We start from the raw sequence: 16,624 nt of genomic DNA on the forward strand, positions 1-16,624 counted from the left end.
CATTCTGCCTATAAAGCCTCAACGTGTCCTTTAAAAACCTATAGCTGCTGGCATGGCGTTAAAAGTTTGTTTTTGAGTGAAAAACACAGCTTAAATGTTTATCTGTGGCCGGTGAGAATGATCTGTAGGGAATGACAGGGTTTCTGTGTTTGGCTGCCAGAGCTAAAATGAGCAAATTCCTCTGTCTCTTGCTCAGTGAAAACAACTTTTATAACTTGATAGGAAATGGGGGATGCAAATGGAGAGAGGGAGAGCGTATTGTTACATAACAGTCCTTAAAATGAACCGACAGAAATACTTATTGTCGCTTACGCAACATTGACTCAGCGTCCTCCGCAAAAGGCTGATTGGTGGAGTGCAAATTCGAAACCTCGGGGCACGAAAGAGGACGATCAGCCGTCTGAGGGCCGTGTGGTTTGGGAAGAGCAGGCTGGGTGTGAGAGGAGCTTTGGGACACATGGCTTTGATGGGGTGTGAATGTGCACAAGTGTCGTGAGAGTTGCATAGCAGTCTAGACACAGCAGACTGTGATCTCAATTATCAGCCACTGGTTGAGTCCTTGATCCTGTAGATCAACATTTTTAGGAGACTTTTGACTGCATTACAACAATTTTACTGCATTCCTGTAGCTCAAATCTGAATGCAGTCTAAGTTGCTTTTGACAGATGTGTCTGCAAAATGCATAAATGTAAGAGAAGGGTTATTATTACAGTGCTTTTTTTTTCGGTTGAAATGAATATACCTGTCATGTAAATACACATGCATACATTTTTTCAAACTGTGTTTGTTTGAAGTCATAAATATTTAATATTCTCCAAAACCATTATGATCATCTCACCATCTAAGGGCAGTTTTTTTTAGTATCACTGAGATACTATTATAGTTTTTAGTAATGTTTTGAATAAATTTTTACTTTTATATTTTCTTTTTCATTTTAATTTTAGTTAAAAGTTTTAGAAATTTGGTTGTTTTTTTGCAGTTGTTTTTTATAGAGTATGTCTATATAGATTTTATTCATTTAATTTCTGTTTTTAGTTATTTTAGTACATAAAGTTAAAATATAAAAAATATAAAATTTTTGTTTTATATTTTATATATTTTATTTTATTTCAGTTAATGTTAATTCTTATATGTACTTGCAAATAACGGTACAGAAGTGAGATTTTTTAATTGTTTTTTTTTTTTAGTATAACTGTAATCCTGCATGAAATTGTGATCAGTTCAGGAAAATAAGACACCGATATTGAATATTGCTTTATAAATATGCAAACTGCAACACAAAATGGATCCAAGATGTGATGTGACATTTATGGGGCACCATGGCCACTTACCTTCATCAAGAACCCAGGACAATGACAGATTTTAAAATGGTAATATTTATAATGTCTAATCACTAATAATATTTTTTTCAAAGGATCTCTTTGGCATTACTGATTGAACCTTTGTTTGTCTTTGTCTGAAGCAGAGTCTAGATGGAGAGACAGAGATATTCTGGCAGTTCATGTCTATAAACAGGAAGATTCTTGGCCACAGCAGAGTGTGTGAGTACAAAAGATCTTTATATACACAACAAAATCATAGAAAAGCTTTTATGGAGAGGATGTCAAGCAAATTCTTTATTCAATCTTTCAATTCCCCAATAATTCTAAAAGCATGCTAAAGATAAACATCCACTGCAGCAGTTACAAAATGGCTTCTGAATACATACATGAATAGAAAAAGCACTTATTTATAGTTTGTTTATATATTTATAGAGTTCAGAGCGGATGTCGAAATGTTGCTTCACACCTGTATGATATATAAAGCTAATGTAAAGCTGTAGCTTTCCACAGATGTGCCACAAAATAACTTTTTAAGTTTATTTTATTTTAATGTCAGCAGCCCAGGATGCCAACTAATGGTTTATTAAATAGTTTTCACCAAAAAATATTAGATATGTGCATCGCATGCTTTTAGAAAAGTTAAAGGATAGCGTATTTGTTGAAACTATTTCTGCATTCGCCAATGAGAAAAAAAAAAACTAGAAAGAGAAGAACAGAGAAAGCATTTAGAGAAGCTATAACTGATTTAAAATAAAGCATTATGTCATTTAGGGTGTATTTTGTTAGACTATTGGGTTCCTGACATCTCACGACATGAACAGCGGTTGGTATTATTGAAATGTTCGACCCACAATGCCCAGAAGCTAATCTTGTGGATGAGCACTTCAGCCAAAAGTGAATCAGGTTTTTAAATGTAAACTGTAGCATGGAAACACCAATTAAGTGGTTAAGAAATGACTTGATGTCATCTTAGACAACTTCATAGTTTGATTTTGTTTTCGATTCATTACTGTTGATGGTGGAAATTTCATATGTTTTGACTTTTCTAGCCCCTGTGGTTTTTAGCTAATCAAGAACAGCGATATTGACCCTTCAGAAGTACAAATTTCCTGATCTCACTCGCTGTTTAAAAACATAAACTTACAGTAATGCCAGTCGTTCTAGAACGTTCCTCTAGATACAAACCAGCACACCACCTCTTGGCCAAAGTTTTTGTATTCTTTCAATTAAGAATGCAAAATCTCCAACCACACCAATGGAAACGAACAAATCAGAAAAACAGTAATGGAATATGTGATCTGATGTCATGTTCATGCAGTGAAGCTGATGAGATGTGAAGTGTTGGATGTGTGGAGATTTTTAGAGGTTACTTGAACATGTCTTGCATCCTGTTTTTACATCATTAACTCCCAAGACAAAAAAGATATTCGAGAACGTAATTATGCAGTTACTAAGAATTGTCTCTGCCAAAATATCTAAACAGTCTCTGCTTCAACAAGCAACAGCTGTTATTAGTTAGAGTTGCACTGTAATAAGTGGAAAGTATAAAGTAAATGTACTAGAAGACTTTTCTGGGCAGTTATGTCTATGAGATAATCTGAACTTAATACTGAACTTAATACATCTTTATATGTTATATGTTGTTTGGTAGTACAATATTATAAAGAAATATCTATGCAGATCAAATGATTTGTGTCACTGTCTCTATATCTGGCTTGATCCCTTACGAAAATTAATCATGGTTTTTAGTAAAAGTGTAGCAAAACCATGGATAATATGTGGTTCCATGGTTTAACTATACTAATACTAACTACTGTAGATAGTAACATGTTTTGTGTTGCAGTAAAACCATGGATAAAGGGATAGATGTTTTTTACTGCTTGGAGTAAAATTTCATCATTAAGTTCTGAGTACCGGTGGTGCGAGGACCCTATTGGAATTGCTCAGTTTCTTCTTCTTCTCCAAACATGCTTGAAAACTCATGAACCGTTGCACATGCGCCAGAAGTGGCAAAAATGTACATTTGATATGGGTTCCAGAAGTAGGTGTGGCAAAATCGCTCAATAGCGCCACAGATAAATTTTCAATAAAGCTATATTTCACATACACACCAATACCCACAAAAGAAGTCCAAAATTCAACAGGAAGTCTTCATTTGAATTTTCTCGGCAAGTTTGGTGCCCTTTTTGCCATTTTCAGGCATTGTATTTAAACAAACTCCTCCTAGAGATTTAATCAGATCAACACCAAATTTGGTCAGTGTAATCTAAAGCTCTTTGTGATGCTAAATTGCAAAGATCTTGAGTTTTCGTTAAAAGGCATGTCCTTAAGTTCGATGTTTCGCCATGAAAAAGGAAGTCCTTGTAACTCAGCCATACAATGTTCAATGTGCCCCAAACTTCACATGTTTGGCAAGAGTCCTGGCCTGAACACATCTAAGGCCAATATGCTGTTATAATCATAGCGCCACCTGCTGGCAACAGGATATGTCATGTTTTACACTAACTCAAACATACCATGTTTAATATGCACCAAACTTCATATGTTTGATAAAAGTCCTGGCTTGAAGACATCTAGATGCCAATATTCACTTATAGTCATAGCGCCACCAGCTGGCAGTAAGTTTGGCACATATAAATGACTGACATATTTCTCTTATAGCCTATATTTACCACATTAAATTGCATATTGCATATGTTCGCTGTTTTCCTAAAGGCACCAGGTGGTGGATAATTCATTCCATGATTATCTTACTCTGTGCAAGTTTATGGAACAGGGGTTTTATTCACAAAGAGTTTTTTTTTTATTTATAATTTACAAAATTACATAAATGTTTACTTCCATAGACTGCTCTCCAAGTCCAGGTGTGTCACTGACCACTTCTAAAGCAAGACATTGTTAAACATTTTCCCTCAGAAATCGATCGCACTCACGCTCAGGTTATGAAAGGAAACCGTTTCCGTTTCAAGACATTAGTATTATGGATGTAGAAGTTGTGTTAGGTGGGGCTGAAGTGCAGAGGTAGAATTTAAGGGTGCTTTGGAAGCCCTGTGGGAAAAGCTCCTCTGTAAACCACCACCATGTGTTTGTCCTCTTCCCTCTAAATACCCCCTTTACTCTGCAACCAGCATTTATCCCCACAGCCAGGGCCTTACAAAAGCCATTCCTGGATCTGTCGCACGCTGGGACATACTCGCTCTCTCTCTCATTCGCCTCGTCTTCCCACACCAAGGGCATTTAAAAGGTCATCTAGCTCCTTCTGTGCAAATTCACTATCGAAATTAAACATTCTGTTTGTGTAAATGCTGTAAAATGTGTTTGGGTAAATGGAAAGTGAGCAGTGTGTTCAGAGCGGGTCTCTGTGTGTAAGCCGCAAACCTGCAGGGCAAATATAACATTTGCACAAACAACCGACTGATTTATGCCCTGCTAAGTATTTATTTTTTTTAAATCACGAGATATAACTTGAGAAAACCTTGAGATTTGCCCAGTTCAGATGACCACAGTAGGGCATTTAATAATGTTAAGCAGTTAAAGCTTGATATGGAGCATGTTGGCCCCTGCTGGTAGATTCTGCCTCTACAACCTACAGCTGAAAACATATGGATGGACGTTCAAAAGTAGCCATGCAATAAGATTTCTGCATTTATCATCCTCCAGGTATTTTAGATCTCTTTGTCTGAAATCCGCCTTGATGTCCAAAAAAAAACATCAATCAACAACCAAACATTGTATTCATGACAATAAAATTATAACCAATTTGGCACACAAATAAAATTATGTCACTAAACAATGCGCTTCTTACAACAAACTGTCTCCTATTTTCTCAAAGTATATCATGCAAAATATAAACAGTATTTTTATATAACTAAAGCATATAACTATAATACTAAAAACTATTAGACGAATATTAACAAGCAAGACACTACAAATAAAATACCACTCCTAAAAACATAGCATTTACCATTCACTTTTTTTGTGGTTACAAATCAGAACACGAACCTATTACCTAGTTCACTGACAGCATAACATTTACAGTGAATTGTATTAAATATTATGACTAGAATATGACAAATGGTGGCAGTGACAAACATTAAAACAAAACATCTGATCTGAAATTTCTGGCAGTGTTCAGAATAGAATACTACATTTATTAAATACCATATATAAGAGAACACATTATACATCTAATTTTACATATTAGGATACACTGTTGATACATGACGTCATGAAGCATGTTTTATTCAGATGTCAAATGTCCAGTTGATATTTTTAAAATTAAAAAATGGTTATTTTACATTTTGCAAAAATCAGTTAAATCAAAAAAGTGAAAATAATGGGATAAAAAGATGTTTAATGTGGATATTACTTCAGATTCATCTGGAAATGGATGGTAAAGTAAATTGCATTGTGAGATGCAGCAATTAGTACAGTGTGCTCTATTATTATTGCATATTTCAGCAAATGTTGTTTGCCATCTGGACATTAGACCTTACGCACAGCTGTTTAAAAGTTTGAGGTCATTAAAAAGTGTTTAAAAGAAATTCATATTTTATTCAACAAGGATGCATTCAATTGATTTAAATTGACAGTTAAGACATTTACAGAATAACGTTACAAACATTTCTATTTCAAATAAATGCTGTTATTTTGGGAAAAAAGTGTCACGTTTCCACAAGCAGCACAACTGTTTTTAACATTAATAATTTCTTGAGCAGTAAATCAGCATATTAGAATGATTTCTGAAGGATCATGTGACATTGAAGACTGGAGTAATGCTGCTGAAAATTCAGCTTTGCATCACAGGAATAAATTACATTTTAAAATTATAATACAGTTATTCTGAATTGAAAAATATTTTACTTTTTGATCAAATAAATGCAGCCTTGGACATGAAAAAAAACATTAAAAAGTCTTACTCAAAACTTTTGACAAAAGTACAAATTTCTTTTTGACAAAAGAAATGGTAGTATGCTATTCTGAACAAAGCCACTTTATGTTTGTCTGGGAGGCGTGAACTCTTTGTACAATGCACAAACCATTTTAATTTAAGCTATATTTACAATCATATTTGTGACGGTCTGCATCGGTCATGTGTAGCATCTTCAAACTGTGATGCTGAAAGCTAACAGCCCTTTGGTCAGATGTTTATGTGTCAGGTTTGAGGTGGAGGTGTTGGAGGGTGCGATGGAGGTTGTAGTTCACTACTGATCTCCCTCTGCAGTCCGACAGGATGTGAGTGGGGAATCTGTCTCGTCATGCTCCTCTTCTTGGCTTTGCGTTGGCGGTTCTGTCCAGCAGGTTTGCCCCGATCACTAAGTGTGTCTGAGGACTCGTCAATGTACGCCAAGTTCTCACCAAAGAAGTCCAGAAGGGAGGGATGAGGTGGACCGCAGCTGTCAACCACGACGACAGGAACATCCTTCGGACTTTCCAGTGATCTGAGAGTCCCTTCAGCTCCAGACTCCAGGTCCTCTGAGTTAAGGGAATTTGACTCATATTCATATTCCGACCAGGATTCCGACGGCGTCTCGGATCCAGAGACTGATCTCGTTCCAGATTCTGAAGGGGACATGGCAACGGCTCTGGAGCCGGGTCTCGATGGTAGTTTCAGATCTAACCTTGAGACGGATCTTGACGCTGGTCCTACTGTCAGCCTCGATCCAGATCTCACCTCATACACCCCATCTAACCTACACCACGACCTGGATCGGGACGGTGCTTCAGACTTGATATCAGACTCTGGGATGTACTTGCACGCAGGCCATCCGAGAATCAGGTGTCCATTCTCTCGGATAACATCGGCATCGAGAGAGATCCCACGAGCCAATCCCGCTGCGCTTAGTCTCGGGTGGCGATGATGGCGGTGACGCTTCCGTCTACGACGCCGTTGGAGCTGAAAGGGGTCGTTGAGATCCAGTGGCACGGGAATACGGAAGTCCATGGACATGTTCTGGATGTTCTGAGTCCAGTCTGTTGCATGGGCTCTGAGCTCCTCCATCTAAAACAAAAACACAGTACCATAAAAAAAAAGAAAAACTGATGGAGAGAATTAACTTATGAGAAAGTGATTTTTTTCCAATACAAGCAGTAAAAAGGTAATAAGAGCCTAGAAACATGCAAAAAAAAAAAAAGTTGCCATTCTATTTTTTTTTTTACAAACTCATTTGGGACAAATCCTAATACTATACACTGGTTGGTAAGATTTTTTAAATATTTTTAAAAGAAGTTTCTTGTTCACCAAGGCTGCATTTATTTGATCAAAAATACAGTAAAAACAGTAATATTGTTAAATAATTTTTAAACAACTTAAAATAACTTATCTATTTTATTATAATTTAAAATGTAATTTATCTGTGATGCAAAGCTGAATTGTTTAGCATCTTTACTCCAGTTTTCAGTGTCAAATGATCCCTCATAAATCATTCTAATGTGCTGATTTTTTGTTCAAGGAAAACTTCTTATTAATATGTTGAAAACCTTTGCTGCTTTTTTCTAAACTGTTATACTTTTTTCCCCATGATTCCCCATGATCAAAAAATATTTTGTAGTACTATTAATGTCTTTGCTGTCACTTTTGGTCAATTTAATGGATCCTTGCTGAAAAAAAAACAAAAAACTTTTGAACAGTAGTGTATATCTGATCTCACATACAAATTTGGACTATGGAATTTTTTCCATAGTCCACTGTGGAAAAACTGAAATGGATAAATCCATTGTTCATTCTGTCTGTCTCACCTCTGCACGAGTTTTCTTTGACAGCACTCTAAGCCAGTTCCCAATCATAGTTAGGATAGATGCAAAATACGCCAGACCAAACACTATCCACAACCACACCAACGGCTTGTACAGGGGCGTTCCATCTCTCCTGTTCTCTGGAATAGAAGAAAGGGAAAGATAATGACACAGGGGTGGTGTGGCCTGGTGGTTGAAAGCTCTGGGCTGGTATAATGGGAAGATTGCTGGTTTGAAGATTGAGCCATGGGCAAACACCATTGTCCAAATGAGCAAAGCACTTAAAGAAATATTCTGAGTTAAACACTAGTTAAGCTCTACCAAAAATATACACCACCACTCAAATATTTTTGGTAGGTTTTTGGTGTTTTTGAAGTTTCTTATGCTTAACAAGGCTACATTTAAAAGAAAATACAATAAATACAGTAATATTGTGAAATAATTTGACACATTTAAAATTATTGTGTTCTATAATTTATTAAAAGTAATTTATTCCTAACTTTTCAGCAGCCATAAGATGATCCTTCAGAAATCATTCTAATATGCTGATTTGCTGATTATTTTCACAGTTGTGCTGAAAAATGTATGGAAATTGTGATTCTTTGATGAATATAGAATATAGGATATCCGACAACATAAATGTCTTTACTGTAACATTTGATTTAAGGCATCCTCACTTAATAAAAGTAGTAGCAATTTATTAAAAGACAAAAAATGCAATAAATATAAAAATATAAATATCTAAATTACTACAAGAAAAATATATTACAGTAAAAAGTGGTTAAATTTGGTCTGTTACAGTTCAATACCTTATCATTGTCTAAAATAACATAAAATGTAGTCAGTAAAATGGGAAATGGATTTAATGAATACTAAAATATATAAATTTAAAGCTATTTTGGCAAAAGATAACAAGTATGACTAAAGCAAAACCACTAGACTGAGTTTGGAGTTTGAGTGTTGATTAAATAACATGAAAACACTGAAGACTAAATTTAAATTGTGTTGATAAATCTGCTCTTTTATTACTGTAAGTCACTTTTCGTCTGTTAAATGACAAATTACTAACATATAGATTCTCATAGATTAGAGATAAGTGCCTGCTCCGGTCTAAAATTACAGCTATTACAATTAATTCTATTACAATTAGTGTCTATGGCTTAAAAACAGATAATTAGATGATGTATATGTCTGCCACTTCATGGCCGTCTGGATCCAATGACCACAAAACATCCTGCAATTCCAGGAGTAATACAATATTGAGCTCCTTAACAGAATTATCATACAGTCACATGACACAGTAAACTAAATAATATGTAATGATTATTGTATGTAGACATCATATATCTGTGCACCTGCCACATAGTCCCCAAAGCCCACCGTGGTCAGGGTGATCACGACAAAATACACCGCTTCCAACAGGCTCCAGCTCTCCACTTCCTTAAACACCATGGTCGGCACGGCGATGAAGACTAAGCAGCCAATCAGGATGGAGAAGACAGCGGAGATGACACGGACACTGGTGGGCTTCACACCCTTACGCTGTTCAGCAGGGGGAAAATCAAGACGTTTTCAACATAACCTGACAACACAATAGAGTTATCTTTTTTTATTTGGGAAATGATTTGATGCTTATTAGTACTTATGAATCAGGGGCTGGATTCACATGAATCTTTAAACGCAAAAATGTTAATTTATAAGAAAGTGTAATTCTTAAGATGTTCTCAGGTAATTTCTTAAGAATGTCTTTAGTGTGTACTGATTGTATTGCGGTTCTTGCTGAAGACTTGATGATCAATTCAATGGAAAACAACTCAAGGCTGTCTTTTTGCGCTGCATGCAGTTTACAGTAATAATCATAATAAGGCAAGATACTACTGACAAAAACTGCTTTTTCATGCACTGGTCAGTTTTGAGATTTTGGGTTATTTGGTTGGTGTTTCAGACTAGTAGAAAGAAAACATAAAAAAATATTCACATTTAAGTGTTTATTTTATCGCACTTTATCTATTTATGTCTGTATACTTCTATCACAATGCATATCTTTGAAGAAATCTCCTCTTCAGCAGCACTCACACACACCAGACTTTACAGTTTTACTCCTATCTATATTGTTTTTATAGAGGGGTTTGTTCTTTGGTCATTTTCCTGATGTTGTACATTCCTAAAAACATTATTTCTGGGCATTGACATTATTTTCTATAGAAGTTTATTTTATCCATGGAAATAAAACATATGCAATTGTGACTTTTTATATCACAACTCAGATTTTGCAAGTTTATTGTGAGACATAAACAAACAAACAAAAAACCCTCTTTTTCCTGCGATTCAGAATTTACATCTTACAATTTTGTCTTTTTTCTCTGAATCTCGCAATTTGGCCTATTCTTCTCTTAATTTCAAATTTATATATCACAATTCAGATTTTTTTCTCAGACTTGAAAGTTCATATTTCAGGCTTGATAAAAAAATCTTATCTAAAATCTACTCTGTAGAAACCTTTGACTTTATGTCAGAAAATGAAACAAGAATATTTAACCTGGCTTTATCCAATGTACAGATTTCTGTTCTGGAAATGTATGCAAATTAGTGTATATTTAACATAATGCCTAATTTACATGTGACCCTGGACAACAAAACCAAGTCATAAGAGCCGATTGTATTTCTACATAATCTGAAAGCTGAATAAATCCTTTGTTAGGATAGGACAATATTTAACTGAGATACAACTATTTGAAAATCTGGAATCTGAGGGTGTAAAAAAAATCTAAATATTGAGAAAATCGCTTTTAAAGTTGTCCAAATGAAGTCTTTTGCAATGGATATTACTAATCAAAAATTAAGTTTTGATATATTTACGGTAGGAAATTCATTAAATATCTTCATGGAACATGATCTTTACTTAATATCCTAATGATTTTTGGCATAAAAGAAAAATCGATCATTTTGACCCACACAATGTATTTTTGGCTATTGCTACAAATAAACCTGTGCTACTTATGATTGGTTTTGTGGTCCAGTGTCACATATTTATACAAAATGTAAGAATATATATATATATATATATATATATATATTTCTAATGTAATCAATCAACTGCAGAAGTATGGTGATATCTATAAGGTTTTTTTTTTATTATTCGTAGTAACCGTCTGGAAGTTCAGCACTTGTCATGTACTTTAAACAGTTGTTTTTAAAGAGCCTGTTTCAAGATAGAGCTCATGCTAAATTCGTTACTGTTTTTAGAACAATCTTAAGAAAAAAATTATCTTTCTTTATTACATTACTATGAAATGTTTTGTAATACAATACAATTTTTGTGTCAAGTTCATGTTGCAAATGTTCATGTTACAATGAGTTAATACAATATGTAATCACTTACTGTTTTATCTGTTCATCCACATTATTAATCTAATTTTCTATAATATTCTGTCTGAATATTGAGAAGTCACTTACCAAGAACAGTGTTTCTATCTTTGCCACCGCTCTCCTCAGCAGGGTGCCCAGGTGGTCTCCAACCCCTGCTAACAGTATCCCAAACATGGGGATCCCCACCAGAGCATAAAATATACAGAACAACTGACCGCCTTTTGTCTTGGGTGAAATGTTTCCAAAGCCTAAAGAAGAGGAGAGCATGTGAAATCAAGCTCCTAAGATGATGAAAGCGAAAAATGAAATTGAAAAGGTGAAAAATCTCACCAATAGTGGTTATGATGGTACCACAGAAGAAGAAAGCATTGGATGGATCCCATCTGCTGGTATAATTTGATGTGCTTCTGGCATCCACACCTGCTTCAATGGCATCAACCACTTTCTGAAGTGAAAAGATGATAGATGATGCCCCAGTGTACACACACACACACAGCATATTTATAAAAATATTGTTGTTATTTTTAAGAAATTAAATATTAATTAAAATAAAGCTGAAATCAAATAAATTATTTAAAAAAAAATTAAACGAGAATATTAAAAAGAAATTTAGAAGTGTTGTCTTGGCATTGGCAAGTAATTTAAATAAAGTAAATACTAACTAAAATTAAATATAAAATATAATATAAAACAACAAAATAAAAAAAGGACAAAAGCATATTACAAAATTAGTCAAACTAAAATTTGCTATAGTATTTGAATACTATTGTAGTATTTATTAATATTTTCACTTGTCTTTTATTTGATATTTTGTTTTCTGTTTTATAATTTTAGTTTAAATTATTAAACTACAAAACAAAAAGTTGTTGTTGCTGCTTTTTTATATTTCTATTTAAGTTTTTCCATCTAATATCTTATTTTAGCTTTATTTTAATAAACATTTCAATTTTGAATAGCTTTACTTAGACAATTATTGGTTATATACCCTATAAATAATTATTTTACAAAGTAATAAATAAAGATTATTGGAGTATGTAATACATAAAATACTATTATACTATTAATTCTGTGTATTGCTTGTCATTTCTTTGTAATTAATTGTGACACTTACTAGCAATTTCAGAATGTAAATGATTTCTACACCAATTCCCCAAGTTATAGATTGTAATTCCACTTAATTTTTTTACATTTACGTTTTCAAACAGACCTCTGTGAACTCTCTCAGACTGTAAGGGGTGACGCAGCTGTGGTTCTGTAGGAAAGCCATTCGAGACGTCAGCAGCTCGCGGTGAGCCCATTCCTCCCTGGAGGACTCCAGCCAGCCGAACACCAGAGCGCCCAACACCAAATACAGCAGCACGGCTGCCAGGATGGTCAACAGTGTTGTGTACCGCATTGCTACGAGGCGCTGATGACGTCAAACAAGATGCCACATACTGTGGATGAATGTTTTGGAAACACTGATAATCATGTGTCCATCATGTTAGGTGGAGCGAAGAGAAGAGCATCAAGGGAAACAAACACAATGAAATTATCTCTGCTTATCACGACAAATGAAGAAATGTGAGTGTGTTTTGATTATTTATCATCAGGACCATTTCAAAGTATGTAAAAAATTAGGCGAAACAACTTATTGCAAATTAAATCGCATTTTGAACAGTATCACATCTTTTTGTGAAATGTTCAGCTTGAAAGTGTTTGTGCTCCTAACAAATGGCAGCTTATTTGATATTTTGTTTTCTATTGCAATGGTATTTATTTATGAGCGCCTAAGCAACAGAATATTTCTAGGTTCACTGTATATGTAATAGAAAACAGAGATAAATGATTTACCTTATCAAAGTTGTTTTTCCAAATTCACTGTTTTCTCCATTTCCTCCATAGCAGATGTTTGCTGTAGTCATTTATACACTCTTCTTGTCTCTGCACAGCCTCTTCCACTGGCGCACACAAAAACCTGTGAGACATAATGGTCAAAAAATGCTCTAAACATCCTGAAACTGACTCCAGATCAGCTTTGAGCTTCAGGAGCTTTGACCCAGTCCAGACACATAACAGGAGAGGGGTAAAGGCACAGAGGTAAGAAGACAACACATGACGGCATTGAAACAGAACTTCTGGCAAAGGTCTATGTAAACAAATTGTTCTACGGCCCTCTGACAGAACCTTGATGCTCACCAGGGCTCTCTAAGGCTTACTTTGTAGACGCATAGTTACCGTATATTATGGTATACATTATGTTGTCACTAAGTATTTGAATCATTTGTTTTACTTTGCTGTGTTATGTTTTACAATGCATTGATTATGATCGTAAATATGCACAACTTGCAGTTTTTTTTTTTTTTTTTGCAAAGAACATTAAATGGTTACAGATATTACAAAATATACTATTGCAAATGGGTAAAGCACAAAAAAAAAAAAAAAAAAATATATATATATATATATATATATATATATATATATATATTGGAATAAAAAAATTGTGTTGCTCCCAAGATCAGATTAAAGACTTACATTTATTAAATTAAAATGGCTTTGATATTACATTTCTCTGACCTTTCTTTATTAACCAAGTAATATATATTGATACATCCCATAATACACAGACTTTCATACTATACAATATCTCTATGCTTAAGGTTTACATTCAAACAAAGCAAATTCATAATAATTCATAATTCATCTTCACTCTCAAAAAAAGAACAAAAGCTATCAGTGGAGTGGTATCTTTTCAAAAGGCACACCTTTGTACCTGTTTACCCCTAAGAAGTGCACAGTAGTCCCTCAAAGGTACATAGTACCCAAGTGATACATATTTTGAAAATGCATCTTTATTTCTGAGTGTTCCACATCACTGTTATAGTTTCATTTTTGATTATTTGCAATGCAACAGGTAATAAAAAGTAACCGTTCACATTAATATCTACTTTAAAATGTTAACTATTCGTTTAATCAGTGCAATGCTTTACAAAACAGCATAAAAACAGCTGTAAAGTTAGTGAGGGAGTGTTATCTTACCTCCGTCGAGAGTGGGTGTCGTGAGGACTTCCCTCTCTCCTGCAGACCACTGTGAGGATACATGCACTCATCAGGACTTTCCCCATGTGAACCTGCCAACATGAGAGAAGAAAAAGAGCAGAGGAGAGACGGAGAGAGGAGGGGAGGAGAGAGGATTGTTTGGCAGAGACACCAACGAAAGCTGACAGTTTATTGATCCGTTTCAGGTGTTTAAAACATTTTTGTTGAGCGCTCTTCTCTCATCTTTCATCTCATACTTTAATTAAAGCACTGGGGTTATGCCATGAAACAGTCCACTAGATTATTTTCTGGGAACCTATTATTAACGTTCTAAGAACGTTCTCTGAAGGTTCTTTTGTAAACAAACACGTTCACAGAACATTTGGGGATTGAAAAGTTATAGCTGGGACAGACAGTTTCGTTTGTCCATGTGCCCTAATTATAATCCGAAATCCTCCAGAAATTGTATCCTTATTTGCTTGAATTTTATATGCTTTAAAGACTAAAAATGCAGGTGATGTGAGCGCGTACTATAATCCTGGATGCTGATTGGTCAATACAGCCCCTTTGCAACACTTTAGTGTGAAGGTAAAGTTGTAAGAATGAACTGCTCGTTTAAAAATCTTCCTGGTCTACTGACATTTATCACACCCGATTCGAACATTTCAAATCACACGATAACTTTCTTTAACTCTACAATATGTAAATCCATTTCACCAGTGACGCTACCGCAAACCGGAAGTTAAAAAACGAGATTCTAGAGATGGCTGCGCATTTGTTTCACTGACGCATAACGTTCCTTTTTATTTTTATTTTATTTTGCATAAATGTAAGTTTCAAGGTGCTAAGCCCTACTTTCCTGTGTTTTCTATAAGGAACTTAAATCCTACCTGGACACTCTTCCAGCAGTTCTACAGCCCTTAACTGTCTCACGGTGTTATTTTTATAATGTTTTCCTGATTTTGTAACCTGTAATTGTATTTTCAATGGTAGTCACCCCTTGCATTTATCCTTTCTTGTGGCAATAAAAAAGGTACGCTATAAACCAGATTGGACGTTTTCACTTACGTTCTTTCACATGAAGACAAACATATGATTGTGAAAAAAGGTCCATAATTTAGGAGTCGATTATAACCGGTAATTGATTAATGATGGAATATTTATATAACATTTTATTAAAAACAAAGATTAAGTCATTTAAAAAACAAATGGAAGCAGCAAGTAATGTAATGAATACTGTCAAACAATTCATGACAGATTTACATTTGAAAAAGATTTGGATTAAAGTTTTTTTTTTATAGGCTCACATTGCTAGAGGACACTGACAGAAATCCATCAGAATATAGACTATTGAGAGTCATTGAATAATTCACACTACTATTCTCTCAGTTCTTCAAGTGTTGCTTTTATGAAAAACTGACTACATAAAATACGAAGTACACACATTTTAATTAGAATTTAACCAATTTGATTAAGTACAAAATTGCAACTCAACCTACCGAATGGATTGTACAGACTAGTTTTCATTTGTAAAAATGAAATACACCTCAGTCTACTGCAAGTTCAATAAAATATGCCTTTAATGGAAATATGTACAGTATAAATAAGGACATAAATGGTCTTAATCATTTTATTAAAGCAATAAGGGTTACACTTTATTTTAAGGGGTCTCTGTTACAGTGTAATTATACATTTTAAATACTAAGAAATATTAACTACATGTACTTACTATATGGTTAGGATTAGGGTTTGTCTTAGGGTTACTTGCATGTAATTGTGCAGAATTTATTGTTATTATAGTAGTAAGTATATATTATTTATATTATTTTAAGGTGTCCATAATACAGAGTAATTACCAAAGTGTTACCAAATAAAGTTCTCTCAATAAGGTTCTTAAGGCTGTGCATTTCTACGTATATTTATTTTCATCTTATAGCACAACCTTCATTCCTAAAATAATGACATCAGCTACGGTGATGACCCAGCACTACGTCTGTCATCTGTGGACAGTAGTGCAATACTAAATCAATGTCAAACATTAAAGCTCAGAATTCAAAACATTCACTGTAAGTACCCCAGTAGGCCCTCTGGACCCAGCCAAAGCTCAGGAGAGAAGAAACAGGACTCCCTGACTGAGCTGATGCAAAGACCAAAATGGCCTTAAAAGCTCTGATATGTGA

General features: G+C 34.5%; 1 protein-coding gene across 1 annotated transcript; it reads right to left on the reverse strand.

Annotated features, from left to right (window-relative positions):
- Nucleotides 1-5,038: 5,038 nt before the first annotated feature.
- On the reverse strand, nt 5,039-12,828 carry LOC306853525 (potassium channel subfamily K member 4-like). Its single transcript, XM_079391008.1, has 6 exons — nt 12,634-12,828; nt 11,757-11,871; nt 11,514-11,674; nt 9,413-9,599; nt 8,061-8,197; nt 5,039-7,323 (listed from the first exon to the last, which is right to left on the reverse strand). The coding sequence occupies exons 1-6, from the start codon at nt 12,820-12,822 to the stop codon at nt 6,478-6,480; spliced, it is 1,635 nt and encodes a 544-aa protein (XP_079247134.1). The 5' UTR covers nt 12,823-12,828; the 3' UTR covers nt 5,039-6,477.
- Nucleotides 12,829-16,624: the final 3,796 nt, after the last annotated feature.

Source organism: Barbus barbus (genome assembly GCF_936440315.1).
Source record: "Barbus barbus genome assembly, chromosome: 33".
In the NCBI taxonomy this organism is placed as follows: domain Eukaryota; kingdom Metazoa; phylum Chordata; class Actinopteri; order Cypriniformes; family Cyprinidae; genus Barbus; species Barbus barbus.